This window comes from Mauremys mutica, chromosome 2, assembly GCF_020497125.1.
Source record: "Mauremys mutica isolate MM-2020 ecotype Southern chromosome 2, ASM2049712v1, whole genome shotgun sequence".
Taxonomy (NCBI): domain Eukaryota; kingdom Metazoa; phylum Chordata; order Testudines; family Geoemydidae; genus Mauremys; species Mauremys mutica.
Window position 1 is genome coordinate 159387626 of NC_059073.1, and position 21724 is coordinate 159409349.

The following is a 21724-nucleotide window of genomic DNA, read 5'->3' on the forward strand; positions in this document are numbered from 1 at the left end:
TTGGTTACCCTCTAAATTTCCTTCTCTCCTCACTATCTTCTCTAAGATGCTCCACTTCATATGGGGGGAGGGATAGCTCAGTGGTTTGAGTATTGGTCTGTTAAACCCAGGGTTGTGAGTTTAATCCATGAGGGGGCCATTTAGGGATGGGGCAAAAATCTATCTGGGGATCAGTCCTGCTTTGAGCAGGGGGTTGGACTAGATGACCTCCTGAGGTCCCTTCCAACCATGTGATTCTATGATATTGTTGCATGCTGCCCAAATATCTGCTAAATCCATTACTTTCTATAAATTGACTGGAAAAATACCAGAACACCATTTAGTAAAATCTATTTCTCGACCCATTGTTTAAGTAACCCGATAGCTAATATTTTTAAAACATTCCATATTGTTGAACCTTACCTGAAAAAGTCCTGATGTGAAAACGCTGAAAAAAAGAAAGAAATTAAACCCACACATTTGAAACCAGCCAAGAAGGGAATTCTTCCCAAAAACATTATTAGAGTGTCTGTATATTTAGCAGATAAGCCACAAAAGAATAATTAGCCAACATGGGAGGAAGAAATGTGAAGATTATGCTGGTTGCACTTTTTTCTTCTGGGAGGATAACTATATCATTAACATCATAAATGAGTATATTTTAATGAAATTATTTTCAATGCGATTGTTTCTGAAGAAAACTTTTATTATAGAGTGCTCACTTTCTCCCTAAGTTAGTAGTTAATGGGAATGTTCCAGAGGCTCTTCTGCAGGAAATAGGTGGATGATGATGTAGGGTTTGGAGAGTGAAGGGAATAGGTTCAAAACTAGTGAGGATGGTAGTTTTAATTCAAAATTAAAATGAATATTCTACCTATGAGTTGGAATAAAAGGGATTTAATACAATGTAAGTTTTCAAAATAAGCAGAGTTGATAGCTCTATTTAACCACATGAGCAATACAATGAGTTTTTAGAGTAACAGCCTCAATTTCAGAAATGCTGAACTCACACAACTCCCTTTGAAATTAATGGGAGCTAAGGGTCCTTAGCAGTTCTGAAAACTGGGAACTAAGGAATCCTGGGCAGGACACTGGCACAATGCCTATACCTGTCGTATATTGCATTTTCAGCGTTTAAGTGGGACATAGGCTGTGTCCTGATCCCTTTCACACGGGTAACTTCACCCTAAATGTTCATTTTGATAAAAGCCAACTCGTACTATTGAGAATAAATGTGAAAAAATAAAGGCGTCCGTCCCTGTGTGAAAGTATGGCAACAGAGTCAAGGAGAGGATAACAAACTCAATGCAACTCTGTCATTTGTGGGAGAGTTATGTTCAAACAGTAACTGACAGATACATAAGCCAAGGTTGTACGGTGTCAGTGCCCACTTTGGCTGTGAACAGGACTATTACATGAAGACAAACACAGAAGGCTGAGTTCTGGATCAGCTGTATAAGTACAAGGTGCATGTTTCTTTCTCTTTCTCTCATATGGCCTGAGCACGGTAGGTGGAATGTGGTGATTGCTACATGTGGGGGGCTGGATGGCTCAGGAGTTAGGTGCTGGGATATGGAATATTTTACCTTTAAGTCATTGATTTGAAAATAGCAAGATCAGAAGTGACTAAGAGCTCTTATGTTGGCTGCTCAAATGCCTATGTGAAATGAATAAGTATTGACACTACCAACTCTAGTGACCAGGAGTGTCTCCCTATTAGTGGTGACCACTAACTTCAGTAGTGGTCTCTGAGGGTAGTGTCAGTAGAATGAAGCTTTATTTAGTGGCCATAGGGCTTGGTGATAAGCAAAATATCACCACATAACCTGTAGAGTCTTAGCCAGGCCATCTGGGGAGCTTAATTGTCAGTGACCAACCTTTCACACACATACACTTCCTAAGTATTTTGGAAAGCTGAGGTATCACATCAGTGTTTACCATATAACTTCCCCCAGTTGTTTAGTTTGTTTTTAGAATGTAGTGCTAATGAAAGCTGCCAAACAGATAGCATTGCAGGCTCTCAACTAGAGTTGGGCAAAACTTTTTCAGCTAATATATTTTTTGCTGAAAAATGCATTTTTGGGGGCTCCAAAACTATTTGTGAATTCAGGTTGAATTTGACAAATAGTTTCAACAACAGCAACAACAACAAAAACAACAAAACAAAACAAAAAAACCCACCCAAGCCCTGAAAAGTTGACATTTTTTGTTTGAAAAATTTGAAACGTTTAATTTGACTTGACTTTTTATTTCAAAATGGCATTTCATTTTCAAATTTGATCAATTAAAAAAACCACAAAGGGTGAAAAATGGCTAAATCACAACAAAAAATCTGAAAAAAAGTTTTGTTTCAAGTCCATTGAAACGTTTCTGTGAAAGCCCTTCCTGTATCTCAGCTTTAAAACAGATTTGTTGACTCTTAATATCTAGAGTTCCAGGCAGATGTGCAGAAGAGAATAATATGCTGTGTCTCAGATAGCCAGAACCCTTTGTGAAGAATCTACTTGCAGATGTCTTTAGCCAACAAGTGTTGCCTGATCTATTCAGCACTCTGATGCAGATAGTATAATGTGTGTTTGCAGTGGACCCATATAAATAAAAAGCTATTTAAAAATATGTCACTTGTTCAGCCCACATACACTCCAGAAAATGATGTTGAGTTCAGTGGCTTTTTGAGACCTGCTAGGTAAATTAGGTAAAACTCTTCTCCATGATGTTGCTGACACACTGCATGCTGTCATAGAAGTTTTCTTCAATATTTGCATGTAAGAAATGTGACAGACCCAGACCAGTGGGGTACAGGAGTCTGGTAGAGGACAAATATACTGGTCACTGGATGAGTAGTTTTCTGTTCCCTGAGTGACCAGAGCAGGGGCTGCACTAGAGTAATCAGGAACTTGCTAGAACCAATTAAGGCAGACAGGCTGATTAGATCACCTGCAGCCAATCAAGGCAGGCTAATCAGGGCACCTGGGTTTAAAAAGGAGCTCACTCCAGTCAGGCGGGGGGAGCCAGAGGAGAGGAAGTGTGTGAGAGGAGCTGAGAGTGAGAGGGTGTGCTGCTGGAGGACTAAGGAGTACAAGCATTATCAGACACCAGGAGGAAGGTCCTGTGGTGAGGATAAAGAAGGTGTTTGGAGGAGGCCATGGGGAAGTAGCCCAGGGAAGTGTAGCTGTCATGCAGCTGTTACAGGAGGCACTATAGACAGCTGCAATCCACAGGGCCCTGGGCTGGAACCTGGTGTAGAGGGCGGGTTCCCCCTAAACCTCCCAACTCCTGATCAGACACAGGAGAAGTTGACCGAGACTGTGGGAAAGATCACTGAGGTGAGCAAATCTGCCAATAAGCGCAGGACCCATCAAGGTAGAGGAGGAACTTTGTCACAGAATCTAATTTAAATGGGTTAGTTCACAACCTTTTTTTCCTTTCTCTAAAGTATCTGAACACTTCCTGTCCTCATATGAAATTGACTGCACCACTGAAACCAAGAAGGAGGTGGTGCAGTGCATGGGCTCCTTCCAGGATGGGGTAGCAGAGAAGTGTGTTGACTACTTCCAGAGATATAGACGTTCTACACATGTGACTCCAAAATCCTACCTATCCTTTATTCAGGGATATAAAGCTACCTACAAAGAAAAGCATGCTGAGGTGAAGACATTGGCCAATAGGTAAAATGCCTTATTTGTTCCTTTTTCTTTGTTTTTCTCCCCCAAATGGGTACAGAACAGCTCATGGCAATAAATGGTCATCTCAATTGATGATTCTGATCACTTTATAAAGAAAACACTGATGTTGGATTTGAATTTTACCTCTCGGGTCTTTCATTCTGTGGGTATTAATATAATTTGATCCAATATTAGGGCCATTTTTTGGCCTACAAGTTAGAGTATTTAAATCTATAACAATGAAATAATGTAAGTGGTACTTAACAGGTAAGTAAACATGTGAATCTTAGTTTGTTTTTCAGAGCAATTCAGTCATAAATGACATCACTTTGCACAGTAAGCTCTTATTTCTGTATTTTTCACATGAGCAATGGAACACATACATGTGGTATGATTTTACACTCAAAAGAACATCTAGTTTATCAGAAGGGTGCTTTCTTGTTAAAATCTCATCTTGTTTTATGTGAAAGAGCTGGGTATTAACCTTTCTCTGAATTCTGGAGCGCATCTCTCATTCCTCTGATGCATCTTTCTGCTTTCATGGCCCAAGAGCCTCAGTATATCCTCTGCAGATTCAGGATGATGGACTTTCTACTCAAGAAAACCCAACAAAGTGGTTTGATATGATCCAGATAATTTTCAAATATGTTTTTTAAATCAACCAAGTCTCTACAGTTCATATTTAAATATGTTTAAAATAGTGTGTAAATCAGGGAATGATGTGTAAATTAAATTCCTTGGCGCCTGCAGCACCAGTCTACAATTTGCAATTAAATAGATTGCAACCAGTATTGGACACCTTCAGCATGGAATCAGACGGTAGCTTACTTTACTACAGTGCATACTGTGGCTTGGTTGCCAAATGAATCTATCATCTTGCCTTTCTGGTAAAGGTTAGGCTCTTTTAAAACCACAAGGCCAGACCAAATCCCTGACCTTCCCAGCCACCACAATCTCAGATCAGTGCACATTTTCCAAGGCTTGGCTTTAGTGGTTGTCAACATCTAGGTCCCTAGCCTGCCATTGACCTGGCAGCTCCATTCTGTTGCTCTACTCATCCTCTCCTTTTTTTATATCTGAAGTATCAAAGTTCTTTGCTTCAGTCCCGGCAGCCACCCTGTCCTCTGACTGGCAGCTCTGTGCTGCTGTGTTTGGTGATTCATGCTGCCTAAGCCTTCCTGTATCTTCCTGTCCAGCAGGCAAGAAACCTAACATTTTCAGCTTGCCAAAAGAGCAGCAACTTTGTCACATCATTGCACTGGGAGCTCATGTTGAGTTGTTTGTCCTCTATGATGTCTAATGGCTTGTCAAAGGGCTAACAAGATCCTTGGATATATAAAAAGGGAAGTAGTGAATAGGAGTAGGGAGATGATTTTTATCTCTGCATTATGGCATATATGGCATTGGTAAGACCAGTACTGGAATACTGAGTACAGTTCTGGTGTCCTCATTTAAAAAGGAGGCTGAAAAATTGGCGAGAGGTCAGAAAAGAGTCACAAAAGTGATTTAGGGATTGGAGAAAATGCCTTACAGAGCGACATAATGAACTCCATCTGTTTAGTTTTTCAAAAAGAAAATTGAGAGGTGACTTGATGACCTTCATGGGAAGAAAATGCTGTGTTCTAAAGGGCTCTTAAATCTAGTGGAGAAAGGCATAACAAGAACCATTGCACGGAAGCTGAAGCCAGACGAATTCAATTTAAAAATAAGGCACAAATTTTTAACAGAGAGGGTGATTAACCAAGCAAAGTAGGGAATTCTCTATTTCTTAACGTCTTCAGGTCAAGATTGGAACATGTGCATTAGCCACGTAATTGGGCTCAGGACAGGGGTAACTTTGAAATGTGTTATACAGGAGGTCAGACTAGATGACCTATTGGTACCTTCTGTCCTTAAAGTCTATGAATTTTCCCAGCCTGCTCTACAGCCATTCCATTCTTTGACTCACTTGGGTTGGGCATTACCTTCTAATATTTGTTCATGTAGGCTTTTCAACCTAGAAATTAAATGTTTCATTCATTCATTTGATGTCACATAATTCAAGTTGCAAGATCAAGGTATTTTTGAAACTCTAGCTAGAACAAATGCCCAGTGATTGGGTGCCTTAATTTTTTAGTGTCCCACTGTGAGATGTTTCTAAGGATCCCAATTATCGGAAAATGCTTCCCACCCTCTGAAAATCAGACTTCTTTGGGTGAACCACAAATCAGAAATGATTTCAAAAAGTTGGATGCTATGTTTAACTGACTTCTCTGTAAAGTAATTGTTAGTTTCACAGTTTCAAGAATTACTATAGAGAGAAGCTTTTAGTTAGAAATGAGGAAAGCACCTTTTACAGGCTATGTGTTCCCTTACGTGGTTATCTACCGTTCACTCTCTGGTCTTGAGCCATAATGATCGCTGTCAAACAATTAAAAAAAATAATCGCAATTAATTGTGCCATTAATCACACTGTTAAACAATAATAGAGTACCATTTATTTAAATATTTTTGGATGTTTTCTACATTTTCAAATATATTAATTTCAATTACAACACAAAATACAAAGTGTACAGTGCTCACTTTATGTTTATTTTTAATTACAAATATTTACACTGTAAAAAACAAAAGAAATAGTATTTTTCAATTTGCCTAATATGAGTACTGTAGTGCAATCTCTTTATCATGAAAGGCGAACTTACAAATGAAGAATTATGTACAAAAAATAACTGCATTCAAAAATCAAACAATGTAAAACTTTAACGCCTATGGGTCCACTCAGTCCAACTTCTTGTTCAGCTAATCGCTCAGACAAACAAGTTTGTTTACATTTGCTGGAGTTAATGCTGCCTGCTTCTTGTTCACAATGTCACCTGAAAGTGAGAACCGGTGTTCTCATAGCACTGTTGTAGCCAGCGTCACAAGATATTTACATGCCAGATATGCTAAAGATTCATATGTCCCTTCATACTTCAACCACCATTCCTGAGGACATGTGTCCATGCTGATGATGGGTTCTGCTCAATAATAATCCAAAGCAATGTGTACCGACACATGTTCATTTTCATCGTCTGAGTCAGATACCACCAGCAGAAGGTTGATTTTCTTTTTTGGTGGTTCGAGTTCTGTAGTTTCTGCATGGCGTGTTGCTCTTTTAAGACTTCTGAAAGTATGCTCCACACCTCCTCCCTCTCAAATTTTGGAAGGCACTTCAGATTCTTAAAGCTTGTGTCAAGTACTGTAGCTATCTTTAGAAATCTCACATTGGTACCTTCTTTCCGTTTTGTCAAATCTGCAGTGAAAATGTTCTTAAAATGAACAACATGTGCTGAGTCATCATCCAAGACTACTATAACATGAAATATATGGCAGAATGTGGGTAAAACAGAGCAGGGGACATACAATTCTCCCCCAAGGAGTTCAGCCACAAATTTAATTAACACATTATTTTTTTAATGAGCGTCATCAGAATGGAAGCATGTCCTCTGGAATGGTGGCCGAAGCATTAAGGGGCATACAAATGTTTAGCATATCTGTCATGTAAATACCTTGCAATGCCATCTACAAAAATGCCATGCGAACACCTATTCTCACTTTTAGGTGACGTTATAAATAAGAAGCAGGCAGCATTATCTCCCATCAATGTAAACAAACTTGTTTGTCTTAGCGATTGGCTGAACAAGAAGTAGGACTGAGTAGACTTGAAGGCTCTAAAGTTTTACATTGTTCTATTTTTGAATGCAGTTATTTTTTGTACATAATGTAAGTTCAACTTTCATGTTAAGGAGATTATAGAAAATGTAGAAAAACATCCAAAATATTTAATAAATTTCAATTGATGTTCTATTGTTAAACAGTGCAATTAAAACGGTGATTAATCGCTATAAATTTTTTTGAGTTAATCGCATGAGTTAACGGCGATTAATCAACAGCCCTAATATTCAGCAATCTTTAGTCATTGTGCGCATGCAGAGTTCCATAGGTTTTTCCCCGATTTGAATTGTCTTAGTAGAAAATTCCTGTTTAACTTGTGAAACACCCATTTCTGATAAACAAGAATAGTGGAAAATTACATAATGGAAAACTTCGATGACAATTTTTGTACCAATTTCCTTGACATGAAAATTTTTTGGCAGTAGCTTTCATATTCATCTTTTTAGTAGAATAATTTTAAAAGGAGAATTATAAAATAGCGGAGGAACCTGTTATGCTCTTTGCTTTGTATTTTAAACTGTAGAATGAATACTGGATTGGAGAAATTGAAAGAGGCATCTGAATCAGTGGCTGCTCTAAGCAAAGAGCTGGAGGTTAAAGAAAAGGAGCTTCAGGTTGCTAATGAAAAAGCTGACATGGTAGGCATAGCTTTGTACGTGCAGTGCTCTTTAACTTCTTGTGCTTTCTTTCATTTTCTCATCGACAAGGAATAATTTAAGAAGAAGGAGTCAATTAGGAGTTAAAAAGGGAGCTGTGGTATAGCATGACAATAGTGAATGTAATATCCTTATTTGAATATCCTAATAGTTCATGAACATAAAATTAGACAGATGGATTTTTACACTGAAAATTAATAGACAGTAACAAATTCTTTCAGCAGTGTATTTTCTTTGATATTTGCTGTTTTGTGTTTTTTCTCATTTTTAGGTTTTGAAAGAAGTCACTGTGAAAGCACAGGCTGCTGAGAAGGTGAAAGCTGAAGTACAGAAGGTGAAAGATAAAGCCCAGGCTATTGTAGACAGCATTTCAGCAGATAAAGCCATTGCTGAAGAAAAGTTGGAGGCTGCTAAGCCTGCTTTAGAAGAGGCAGAGGCAGCTTTAAAGGTCAGTATTAAAAGACAGGGAGAAGTAGGTCTACCATTTTCAGAGGATGTGTTCCATAGAAAGTAGGCTGGTGGGTTGAGCCACATACCCTACCAGTTGACAAACATTTCCCTTTTATCTCATAAATGTTGGTCAAACTCAATATGCTCATGAGTTAGTTAATCCTACAACAAAAGGAATGCTTCAACACTTAAATACTGATTGTGATTTTTCATGTTAAACTCGCTGCAACTCACATATGTAAAAGCGACTCCAGTCCTTGGTTTTGATATCACACTGGTAATCAGCTAATGCCACTGCTGGTATTTTGTTCAAACACTGCTGAATAGACAGTGACTAGAGTGCAAACCTGCTTTATTCCATCCTAACATAGGTCTCTTCCCTCTTGTCTTATATTTTCTCCTATTATGTATATTACACCCAAGTTTACTGCTGTCCTACTCCCTTTGCCTCCTTCTTCATGACTACTTCTGTCCGGTCTCCAATACCTGGAAACACTATTGCCAATAGTTTTCCTATGTTCCTTTTGTCTCCAGCTTCAGACACTACTCCAAAAGACATCTTTGCTGTGAAGTGTTTACGCTGTAATGGAGTAGTTCATGCTGTATGTTCTTGGTAGTGGCAATGTCTGTTTCTGCTCATGACTTTACATTGTGCATCACTGGGAGTGAAAGTCCCATTTTAGTTTAGTTTAGATCATTGATACTCAGACCTCAGTGGTTCAGGAGCCAAAATAGCAATCAACATTACCCAAAAGAGCCACAGTAATGTGAATTAATTCACTATTCTTGTCACAGCAAAATGACTGACCACATATTCTACAATTAGTTAATAACATAATAGAAGCATCCTGATTGGTTAATAACTTAGATCGGTTAATAATTAAATCACACAGTGTTTTCATATATGTGCTGCAAAGAGCAGCAGGAGACACATTAAAGAGCCACTTGTGGCTCCCGAGCCTCAGTCCGAGAATCACTGGTTTAGATCTTGCACTGTATAATTCAGTGTGCATTTACCCTAGTATGTAAAGTGATAAATAATAACTCAGCAAAGAACTTTTGATGGAGAATAACTTCAGTTTCCATTGTTGAAACCTGTTAATCTAATAGTGGAGAGCTGTTGGGGTGGGAAATGAGAGTCTTTGAGGAGCAAAGCAATGAGTGGGAGGTGTGGACTAGTGATGGGAAAACCTCTAGGTTTGCAGGCTCATGTCAGAGAAGTATTCAGACTTTCAGATGCTTTCCTTAACTCTTGAGCAGCCTTCCCCCCAAATGCCTTTCTCACTCAGGTACATTATTCCTGTAAATACACCCCTCCTTCCTCTTACCTGCTCTTTTAGGGAGGAGGCGGAAGATGATATTGGCCTGGCAGGACTGATTTTTCATGAAAAGGTGATTTGAGAGACCTTCTCTATTCTTCACATAAGAGTAGTGGCTTTTGTGCACACTAAGATGTCAGAACACTATAGTGCATTTTGAGATGTAAACTCCAAGGTGCCCTTTTAAAGCAGAACTGATCATAAGATTGGGGTTGCAATCATGCTGCACCAGAGTGAAATAATAGGCCTCTGGTCACACTCAAAGATATAAATAAGTGGGATGCCCCTGAAGAAAATCCTTCCAATAAAAAACTCTGTAAAGGGGGATGGGGCTCCAAGTTATCTTGACTACCTCTCCAAGAAGATCTGTGCGCCAAGGAAGCTGTAATCAAATACTCAGGAACTTTCTAATGGTTTGGTTTCCATTCTAATATGTGAAGGTTTTGAATATTTACATATTTGATCCACATTAGCTCCCTTGCCTAATGAAGATGAAGACAGCAATGTAGCGTGTGACTGAGACAGTTTGAATGCTGTGATAGCATGTACAAGTCATGGATCTGTAACTAAGATCCAGCTATTAGGTACAGTACCATGTAAAACAAAACAGAATTATGGTGCTAGGATTCTTTGCAGGAGTTGAGCATAAACTGCTCAAACTACCCCATCAAAGTTTCTGGTATCATCAGAAGGCCTCAGTGACATTAATGAACAGTAATTCAGTTACCTGCAGTATATTTGTCTTCTACCCTATACCCTGTTCCTTGTTTTATTCTGTGATTGACCAAAAATAAATCTCCGAAGCAAGTTAGTTCTTTGACAGCTATTTTTTTAATGCAGCTATCCTGGTTTTACTAATACTAACTGACAATATAATCTTTGTAAAATAAATTCCAATATCATCTGAGATATAAAATTTAAATAATGCATGTAAAATTTCACTCCGGGTAAGGGTGTCAAATACATCACATAGACACTTATACTCTGTAAAATACAGATGACAATTTCCCATGAGGATATCATTGTTTTCTCAGTCTGAGAAAGAACTAAGTTGGCTTCATCTGTGCTATAACTGCTCACATGACAGCTTCAATAGGAAAAAGACACACAAGCAGGAGCTAACAAGCTTATGAATAAATATGTATGTAAAATTATTTTAACATTATTTCAGACCACAATTTCCTTTGAGTCAGAGAACACTCCTTGTCAGTTGTGATTGTTGCATAGATTGGTTTTCTCATTATAATAACCTGGCAAATTATGGTCTACAAGGACTTGAGAATTTTAAATTATTTACTAAGAATTTAATGGAATTTTGCTAGCAGCACAGAGAAATGTGTACTGCAATACTTGATTCATTTACAGGTTTCTTAGCTGTTAAGTGACCTTTAATTGGTCAATCTGCCCATTCGTCATAACTTCAAGACTTGTTAGTTTTAAATGACAAGACTATTATTAAGTGGAGAAGATACATTGTGGTCTTACATAAATAATTTTTAAAAATGTAAAATTCTTTAACACAAATTACGGTCCCTTTGTCCTTTCTGTTACACTGATAATTGCTTGTAAAATGTGCAAACAAAAGCATTACGTCATGTAACTAAACTTAAGTTATTGAATGAGCTTTTTCTCTTTTTTCATACCTCAGAACAGGCTTGCTTGTGTAAATTGCTGAGTGCCTACTTGGTGCTGCTGAGCAGAAATTACTTAGCTTACAAGAGGCAGCAGTTAAAATCGTTCAGAACTGGACCTTTCTAGTTTTATTCTGCTTGAGCATGATTTAACAATTAAAAACTTGCTATGGATACGTAGGTTGGATTAATTTTTCCAAACAGATCCTATGCCTGTAGGATGGATTCAATGTGAGTGTCCATCATTTTTTTATATGAGTGTCTTTGAGATGGACAACATGGTTTACAGCAACAACAGTGATAATCCCTTTCCTTCCTCTCGATTTCATAGACAATCAAACCTGCAGACATTGCCACTGTCCGTACACTGGGCCGACCTCCTCATCTTATCATGCGTATTATGGACTGCGTGCTCCTGCTGTTCCAGAGAAAAGTGAACAGTGTGAAAGTGGACCAGGAGAAAAGCTGCACCATCCCATCGTGGCAGGAATCATTGAAATTGATGACAGCAGGAAACTTCTTACAGAACCTGCAGGTACTTTAAAAACATAGAAGAGAAAAATGGATTGTCTAATGGCTGCAGCAGAGCAAATGTTGTAAGAAGTGTATGTTATATATTTCACTTGAAAAGTTAGGGGTTTTCAACCCATTGTATTGTGAAGAAACAAAAACTGGGCATAATCGTACAGTTTTCACTCAAAGGAAATGTCTGTTGTTTTCCCATCTGAGTTTTGCCTAAGTAAGGATTGTAGGATTGGGCTCATTGCAGATAATTTGCTAAAGCATTGGAGGGTAGTTATGTTATCTGTGTGCTTAAATCACAGGCCATTCACAAATTAGGATATGCCAAATAAATTGTCGGTGAGTTTTTTAAAACACCATTGGAGAAACTGACTGATGTGTGGTAATACAGTGTGGCTAAATTGTTCTCTCCATGATGTCTCCAGCAATTCCCAAAAGATACAATCAATGAAGAAGTTGTGGAGCTTTTGAATCCTTATTTTGAAATGGTAGACTATAACATTGAGACGGCAAAGCGAGTGTGTGGGAATGTGTCTGGCCTCTGCTCATGGACCAAGGCCATGGCTGCATTTTTTTCTATCAACAAAGAAGTGTTACCCTTAAAGGTAAATCTGTATTGGTAAGCCAGTGGGAGGTTTTCCTAAATAACACTTTGGGATTTGGCCCAGCGGGCAGACAAACTACTAACTCCAGCATGTGTCTAAGGGAACTCACCATCACAAAATCAAAAATTCCACAAGAGGGCTTACCCAGCAAGTTGTGGATTTTTAAACAATAAACATATGCGTAAGTCCATCCTGATTTAGTAAAGCTTTTAAGCATGTGCTTGAATGCTTTGTTGAACTGGGGCTTATGGGCTCTCTTTCTCTAAATGCTTTTTTAATAAAGTAGAACAGCTCTATCTTATTCACAGAATCTGCTCTCTGTATATATTTAGCCATGTCTGTTCACTTGGGTGGAAAAACGTTATTCTGACCACATTTGATGCCTGTAAGCACTGCAGAACTGAAATGAGTATGGCATAGGGAACTGAATTCTGTTGCATCCATTTCTTGTGTATCCATAAAGTGACTAATGAAGGAGCTATACAGGTAGCACTGAGGGAATAACTAGGCCTGCAGAACCTTTATGACTGGTAATGAGTCAGCAGAGGGAAAGAACCCAGTTACTTACAGCTTCAAGGAGCAGTTTACAGGGTAGGCAGTTATAAATATGTATTCCTTTTTTGTTTATAAACTAAGCATATTAGATCTGAAAATCACTTACACAATAAATATGAAACTTCAAACTGCCATTTCCACAGAGTTGAAGTGCTTTCTGGGCATTTGCCCATGCCATTTCTTTTCTCAGATAGATGTACTGAGAGATAAATGTTCGAAAGTGACATCTGCCTTTTCATAAACACACCTGGATTTGCTCACAGTTGAAGTATTTATTTATCTAACAATGAGACTTGTAGGTGCAAACACAAACTTCATGCAAAACGGAGTAAATTATAATTAACCAAATGCCTCCAGAATTAGTAAAATCTGGAATTTCGTAAAATAAAATACCAATGTTGGGGACATTTCCTTAGGGTTGGTTTGGACACCAGTATAAGTTGGAGCTGCTTGAGAGCTAATTTTACCAACACCAGCAGTAGTGGCCTCCTAGGAACCATGATTCCAGTTGGCTGTTGCAGGAATGCAAGGCATTGCTGTCTTATCTCAATGCTGCTCTTATATTGAGGGGGCCCAGGAGTGAATGGTGTGGAGCTGTCTCTGCTAGCTTCATAACTCTCTATGTCAAAGGAATCCCCAGCTACCCCATATATGGCCATTTTCCAGTTGCTTTCTGCTGACCGAGCAGGGCAAACCATAAGGCCAAGGACCTGGCCTACCTACGACCCTTTATCTACATTCACAAAACTCTTAATATAAGCATGGGATTTGTATAATAAATTAGGGCAATACATGACCTGTAGTACTGGCTTGTTAGTACTGTCTTTTAGAAGAGATGGTTGATTATCTCCTTTATACTTTGAGACCTTTCAAAGAACAGATTGATACTCAATAAGAAGGAATTAGAAGGACATGATCTGAGCACGGAATAACTATAGGTCTGTGATGTTTATATTTGAATTCAGAAATGTGTTCTCTGTACACATGTAGTCTGAGAAAATGTGGAGGGTCATCTGAGTGAAATGCTTTATCCCCTCCTGCGAAGTGTTTTACCACAGAATTGCAGCTGAGAATTGTAGCAGAATTCAGTCTGTCAGACAATTGAAATTGAAAGGATTCTGAGTGATAGCTCAATTATACAGAGCAGTTTAGATTTTAAATATAATGCTATGAAGCTTTAATTGAGATGTGCTTTATACCAAATGCTTTGAAACATTCTGTGTATGATTTGTTTTGCATATGTATATTTCGTAGGCTAATTTGGCAGTCCAGGAGAATCGCCTTGCCACTGCCATGCTAGATCTGCAGAAAGCCCAAGCAGAGTTGGATGATAAGCAAGCTGAATTAGATTTTGTACAGGCAGAGTATGAAAAAGCCATGAGGGAAAAACAGGTGCAGTATTCTTTACATTAAGATACTCCTTGACTGTTTTAGTCATTGATACTATTTATACAAGTGCATCTCCTCAAACTCACTATTGGCCTTTGAAATGGAGAATCTAGGAACAAAATTTGAATTTTTTGGGGACATCCATCTTTTTTTTTTTTTGCTTTCTCATATACTTTCCTGGCCCACTTTTCTGCCTCATTAAAACCCACTGTGTATGTAGCACAAAGCTTCATGCATTGAACACTGCATTTTTTACATGCATATGTGAATATTTCTGTGCACAGACATTTGAAATTTTGGACTTTAAGCTCCCAGGCTGGCAGATGCCACCCACCTTTCACCAGCACTTAACATACATGCATACAGTAAAAAAATTAAAACAAAATTCAAAGGCTCCTATGAAGGGGCACAACCAGAGTTTTCCTAATGAAAGGCCAGAGGATGCTGGTTTGGGTATTTAGGGTCAAGCACATGTAGTGTGACCAGATGTCCCGATTTTTAGGTCTTTTTCTTATATAGGTTCCTACTACCCCCCCACACCCCCATCCTGATTTTTCACACTTGCTGTCTGGTCACCCTAAGCACATGATGCAGGGGAGGGGGAATTACGTATGAGAGTCTCCCTGGGGTTGTCAGAACTGCCTGAAATTTTCATCCAGAGAGAGATTCTGTGACAGTGTCTCGGGGGCAGTAGCTGGGTCCCCTTTGGTCCCTCCTATGCCAGGCAGAATGACATATAGGAGGCATCCCCATCCCCAGGGGCACAGATGGAAGCTCCTTGCACTGCACAGTGGTATGGGATCTTCCTCTTCTAGGGACCATCTCTTCAAGTCCTCCCACCCATTCCAGCCCTGGACTCCTCCCACCCATTCCAGCCCTGGGGTTCCCATGATGGATCTGTGGTCTGTATTGCTCCAGCTGCTCTGCGCTGCAGATTCAGCTGCCCTCGTAGCTGCAGAGAGAGCTCAACCATCCAGCTTGACTCAGTAGCTCCATCCTGGGTTGGGGCAGCCACTGGTGGGACCCAGAGTGCATGATCCTGCACACAGCACCTGTGCCATAGAGTTGTCCACTAGGAGAAGGGACCAGGGCCACTGGGGTGAGTGTGTGTTCTCTGTGGCCTCCTGTGAGATGTGTCTCTGGGGGTCTGAGCCTTGGGCAGGGCTAGGCAGCATGCTTTAGCCTCTGCCCAGAATCCTGACTGTGTTGTTGGGCAGCAGCATTTATGGCAAAGGTTGGGTCCTGTTGTGCCCCTGGTCCCTTATATACAATTGTGTGGAGCAAGTCCAAATATGCATCCATTCTTGGAAGTTAATGCACAGTGATGGAGCATTTCAGTTTTACGTGCTATGACTAAGGCTACTAGGACTAAGGTCACGTTTTAGTCATGGGTATTTTTAGTAAAAGTCATGGACAGGTCATGGGCAATAAACAAAAATTCACAGCCCGTGACCTGTCCATGACATTTACTATATACCCCTAACTAAAACTTGGACCGGGAGACCCCGGGTGCTCTGTGGGGGGCGGTCTGGGGATGGCACCGGTGCTGGGGGGAGGTGGCCCAGGCCCCCCGCTGGTGCTGCGGGGGAGGCGGATGACGGCATGCGGCCCAGGATTTTTGCTGGTGCTGGGGAGGAGGGAAGGGGGCGGTGCATGGCCCGGGCCCCCTGCTGCTGCTGGGCGTGGGGAAGGGTGGCAGGGCTTGCAGGCTCCCTACTCAGCTCCGCGTGTCCCTGCAGCTCCTAGGGAGAGGAGTGGTCAGGGGGGCTATATGCGCTGCTCCCGCCGGAAGTGCTGGCTCCACAGCTCCCATTGTCCGGGAACCGCAGCCAATGGGAACTTCATGGGTGGAGCCTGCAGGCACAGGCAATGTGTGGAACCCCCGGGCCCCTCTGCCTACGAGCTGCAGGGACATGCTGGTGGGAGCCAGGGAGGCCCCCCCAGGTAAGCAGCACCCCACACCCTAACCACCTGCCCCAGCCCAGAGTCCCTTCCCACACATCCGAGCTGCTGATGCTGGCCCAGGGGCTGCCCAGGTGACCAGTACCAGCCTCTGCAGAAGTCACAGAGGTCACGGAAAGTCACAGAATCCATGACTTCTGTGACCTCCGTGACAGATACGCAACCCTAACTATGATACTTGGTATATGGTAATGCAATAAATATTCAAGTACTATTTGTTAGTCATTATGCCATTAAGGGTTTAATTAAAATTAGGTTTTTCCTTCCACTTCCAATCAGTGTTTTTTTGTGTGGTCTGTAGACCTTGCTTGACGATGCAGAACGTTGCAGACATAAGATGCAAACAGCCTCCAGTCTTATAAGTGGTCTAGCAGGTGAAAAAGAGAGATGGACTGAACAGAGTAAAGAGTTTGCTGCACAAACTAAGAGGCTTGTGGGTAAGAATAATTTTTCATTATACAGACTTACTGTGAACTCGCCCCTTGATTGAGAAACACTACATAAAAGCAAGATGCACATAGTAAGGTACAAAATAGTTTGTACAGCATATAAAACTAGTGGTAACTCATGATGGTTTCATGCTTGTATAGTAATATTAGGAAGTATAATCTGTGGGCCGCAGCTAGTAGAGGGTGACGTGAATGATGACTATTACAGAAGTAGCATAGTTTGTATAGCTAAAGATGTTAAGATTTGTGCCTGAAATAGAGATTAATTGTTCTGTATGAATAATAGAGTGTATCCTCCCCACACTTAGACTACTTATTCTTCAAGGGTAGAATAACTTTTTGGACAATTTTCCAATGAATATTTTGAGTTATAAGTATATTTACAGTAAGTAACGTTTTTCAGATCCTGCTAGTAAATTTGTGGTTTTTGAGATTAAAAATAGATTTTTCTGTATTGTAAAAATTATAAGGAATAAACGACTTTGAAAGTTGACCACTTTGCTTCTATATATTTATACTATTGCGCATCAGTTTCTTTCTACACAATGATAATCATTTAAAAAAATTTCATCTACTAATACTGTTGCTATAATTTGTCAGAATCTAAACTTTTGATTTAAAAAGAGTCATTAGCCTTCTAGTCTTGGTTGTAAACTAACATGATAGTGTTGGAGGATATTAGTGTGGTGGTTGGTGGAGTCCTGATGGTGGGGGACTAGAGCTTGGGGACTGGTACTATATTGTGTGAAGGTTGAACTCACTTTTTTATTTTCTTGATTTCTATAGTTTGCACTGCTGGGTGGAAATAACTTTTAACTACTTTATAGTTAACTGTTTTGTTATTCTTGCTGGGCATTTGGACTGGATTTGGTCTTCAGTGTCTATCAAAACTCTGAATCTACGATACCATCCAAATAAGAGAGATAAACCACCTTTTAAAAATGCCAGTTTCACAGGTGTTAAATTTTTCTTCTGATAACATGTAACATCCATGGCCACGTAGAATGTAACAGTGGCCATGATGTGTGCCAGGGCCACTGGGAAATTAATGGGAATGAACTCAAGCCCTTATGCTCCAAATACCCAAGCCCCTGCTTCTTGAGCTGGAAAATAAATGTGTTTATCCACTGTAAAAATGTGGGTTGAACAGTTTAGATCCTGTCCAACAGAGATCACAGATCTTAATGATTACATTAGCATGCCATGTAGATAACTGCTGTAGAATTAGAAAAATCATGGATACAACTGAAAATGTTCCTTTTGTTGAATCAAAACATGGGTGCCTGGAATATATCAAAAGATAAGGGTATTTTCTGCTTTCACTCCCATTATTGAAGGAGACACTGAAGCTATGTCTACACTGTTACAGCTCTGGCATGTGGGGCGTGGGTAGCTACATGCCAAAGTGAAAAGCCAGCTGCATCCACACTGTGTTGTGTAGCTATATGCATCAGTGTCAGGCTCTGGCAGGGGGAGGCAGTGGAGAAATGATAGGCAGCACCCACTTTTGGAGCCTTCCACTGTGGTGGTGAAATGCTCTGGCAGCAGGGAGGCAGTGAGATGAACACTGCTAAAAATAGCAGTTAGATGGGAGAGACACTGCTTGGGCATGCAGAGACCCCATGTAATATATATACCATAAGTTCTGGCATGTCTTTGCTCACCTAAGCAGTGCCTTACCATCTGTGCTATTATTTATACCTGTGGTAGGGTGTGTGTGCAATATGTGCACTCTACACGTCACAGTGAGTGAGTGTGCAGTGTAGATGTACCCGGGATTCAGTATTTTGTGCACACACTCCCTGTTTTCTTGAGCTAGGTTGGGCTTTCTGCACTGAGCAAGGATGTGACTGGGGGAAAAACTCTGCTCTTCCAGCCTCCTGCCAACAATATACACTGTGCTGTTGCTGCCTCCTGTCTGGGATGGCTATTTCTCCTGCACCCTGGCTTTTCAGTGTTTCACTGCAGAGCAGGGAGAGGGGAAAACCCCCAAAGCTGACAGAGACCATCAGCACCAGACCTTCCCCCACCCTGAGGCTAAAGATTAATGACTACGAGAAGCAAGACAAGAGAGTGACCCCGCTGTACCTTTAAGTGTGGGGAGTATTTGGCTGGCTGGCTGAATGAAGGGACCAGTGCTTTAGGGCTGGGGGCAGGGAGGGGGTGGAGATGAAAACTGTTGCAAAAGGGGACATGTGGTTGCTGACTCAACCCCTAGGAATGCAGGGATTAAAAGGGGCAGCCCTGTGCCGGAAGCTCTCTTTTACACGGAGCATTCTTGGAGGCAGCCAAACTAATTGCTGCTGCCTCCTTGTGGCGGATGACCAGTGCAGGTACTCCATAGGGAAGGTATACAGTGACCGGATAAATGGCTTGGAAAAAGACTTAAAAAGAGGTGTTTGTTAAAGGAATGAACGGGGGACAGTTGGAGATGTCTGTGATTGGTATGGCATGGGGCCAACCTCCCATTCGTATAGCCCACCTTAACCCTCCTACGAGGGGGGTGGATGGTAAGATCCCGGCAATGGATTTGCTGGAGAGACCTGGATGGAAAAATAGGGGGAGCTGGTGGAAACCCCCCAAGTAATTACGGAATAAACATGGGGTTATCTGTAGTGTTCACTTTTATCTGCCAAGTAGTCCCAGACACCTAATAATAAAGTTGCGGCCTAATTAAACCCATGTCAAATGTCTCCTGTCCTTCTTTTGTTATAGCCAGACAACAGATCCTTGCTGGTATGATACACTGGGAATTTTTGGAACACTTTTGAAAAGCTAGATTTTTTAAATGGGTCCAAAGTCTCATAAAATCATGAGGTTAGAATTAGGAAAAAAATCAAACATTTTCAGTGATATTTTGCACATAGCATAGTCAAGCAAATAAATCTGCCCTTACACTATAAATTCTACTGTAGCTCCTGTTGGAAGCTTTGCCTGTCTCTCTTGTTTGTTTCCTGCAAGCACATGTATTACCCTAACAAAGCTGTAACAGTGTTTCAGTATCTCGTGCTATTTTTTTTTTTAGGAGATGTATTGTTGGCTACAGCTTTTCTATCGTATTCTGGTCCTTTTAACCAAGAGTTCCGCAATCTGTTGTTAAATGATTGGCAAAAGGAAATGAAAACCCGGAAAATCCCATTTGGCAATAATCTAAACCTTACAGAGATGTTGATTGATGCTCCGACCATCAGTGAGTGGAACCTCCAAGGATTGCCAAACGATGACCTATCCATACAGAATGGAATTATTGCCACGAAAGCAGCTCGCTATCCTTTGTTAATTGATCCACAGACTCAGGGCAAAATTTGGATTAAAAATAAGGAAACCAAGAATGAACTTCAGGTAACTTGAATGCAGATACCATCTAGTAGCTCTTACATAGCTGCTGAAATGCTTGGCTAATCGGGGGGTTCAGGTTGTAGCTAGCAATTATAATGTTTATATACTACCTACGTTGCATAGAATCATAGAATATCAGGGTTGGAAGGGACCTCAGGAGGTCATCTAGTCCAACCCCCTGCTCAAAGCAGGACCAATTCCCAACTAAATCATACCAGCCAGGGCTTTGTCAAGCCTGACCTTAAAAACCTCTAAGGAAGGAGATTCCACCACCTCCCTAGGTAACCCATTCCAGTGCTTCACTACCCTCCTAGTGAAAAAGTTTTTCCTAATATCTAACCTAAACCTGCCCCACTGTAATTTGAGACCATTACTCCTTTTTCTGTCATCTGGTACCACTGAGAACAGTCTAGATCCATCCTCTTTGGAACCCCCTTTCAGGTAGTTGAAAGCAGCTATCAAATCCCCCCTCATTCTTCTCTTCTGCAGACTAAACAATCCCAGTTCCCTCAGCCTCTCCACAGAAGTCATGTGTTCCAGCCCCCTAATCATTTTTGTTGCCCTCCACTGGACTCTTTCCAATTTCTCCACATCCTTCTTGTAGTGCGGGGCCCAAAACTGGACACAGTACTCCAGATGAGGCCTCACCAATGTTGAATAGAGGGGAATGATCACATCCCTCGATCTGCTGGCAATGCCCCTACTTGGCAACAAGGGCACACTGTCGACTCATATCCAGCTTCTTGTCCACTGTAACCACTAGGTCCTTTTCTGCAGAACTGCTGCCTAGCCATTCAGTGCCTAGTCTGTAGCAGTACATGGGATTCTTGCATCCTAAGTGCAGGACTCTACACTTGTCCTTGTTGAACCTCATCAGGTTTCTTTTGGCCCAATCCTCTAATTTGTGTAGGTCCCTCTGTATCCTATCCCTACCCTCCAGTGTATCTACCACTCCTCCCAGTTTAGTGTCATCAGCAAACTTGCTGAGAGTGCAGTCCACGCCATCCTCCAGATCATTAATGAAGATATTGAACAAAATCGGCCCCAGGACCGACCCTTGGGGCACTCCGCTTGATACTGGCTGCCAACTAGACATGGAGCCATTGATCACTACCCGTTGAGCCCAACGATCTAGCCAGCTTTCTATTCACCTTATAGTCCATTCATCCAGCCCATACTACTTTAACTTGGCGTCAAGAATACTGTGGGAGACCGTATCAAAAGCTTTGCTATAGTCAAGGAATAACATATCCACTGCTTTCCCCTCATCCACAGAGCCAGTTATCTCCTCATAGAAGGCAATTAGGTTAGTCAGGCATGATTTTCCCTTAGTGAATCCATTCTGACTGTTCCTGATCACTTTCCTCTTCTCTAAGTGCTTCAGAATTGATTCCTTGAGGACCTGCTCCATGGTTTTTCCAGGGACTGAGGTGAGGCTGACTGGCCTGTAGTTCCCCGGATCCTCCTCCTTCCCTTTTTTAAAGATGGGCACTACATTAGCCTTTTTCCA

At 40.9% G+C, this 21724-nt stretch overlaps 1 protein-coding gene across 1 annotated transcript in view; it reads left to right on the forward strand.

The window, feature by feature from the left end:
* The window catches only part of DNAH5 (dynein axonemal heavy chain 5), a 263441-nt gene that overhangs the window by 190343 nt on the left and 51374 nt on the right, over positions 1 to 21724 (forward strand). The window contains exons 56-63 of the mRNA XM_045006969.1: positions 3416 to 3647; positions 7861 to 7975; positions 8265 to 8441; positions 11725 to 11928; positions 12341 to 12520; positions 14330 to 14467; positions 16728 to 16863; positions 19901 to 20217. Coding sequence (XP_044862904.1) covers positions 3416 to 3647; positions 7861 to 7975; positions 8265 to 8441; positions 11725 to 11928; positions 12341 to 12520; positions 14330 to 14467; positions 16728 to 16863; positions 19901 to 20217 — 1499 coding nt within the window. The remainder of the gene's footprint in view (positions 1 to 3415; positions 3648 to 7860; positions 7976 to 8264; positions 8442 to 11724; positions 11929 to 12340; positions 12521 to 14329; positions 14468 to 16727; positions 16864 to 19900; positions 20218 to 21724) is intronic.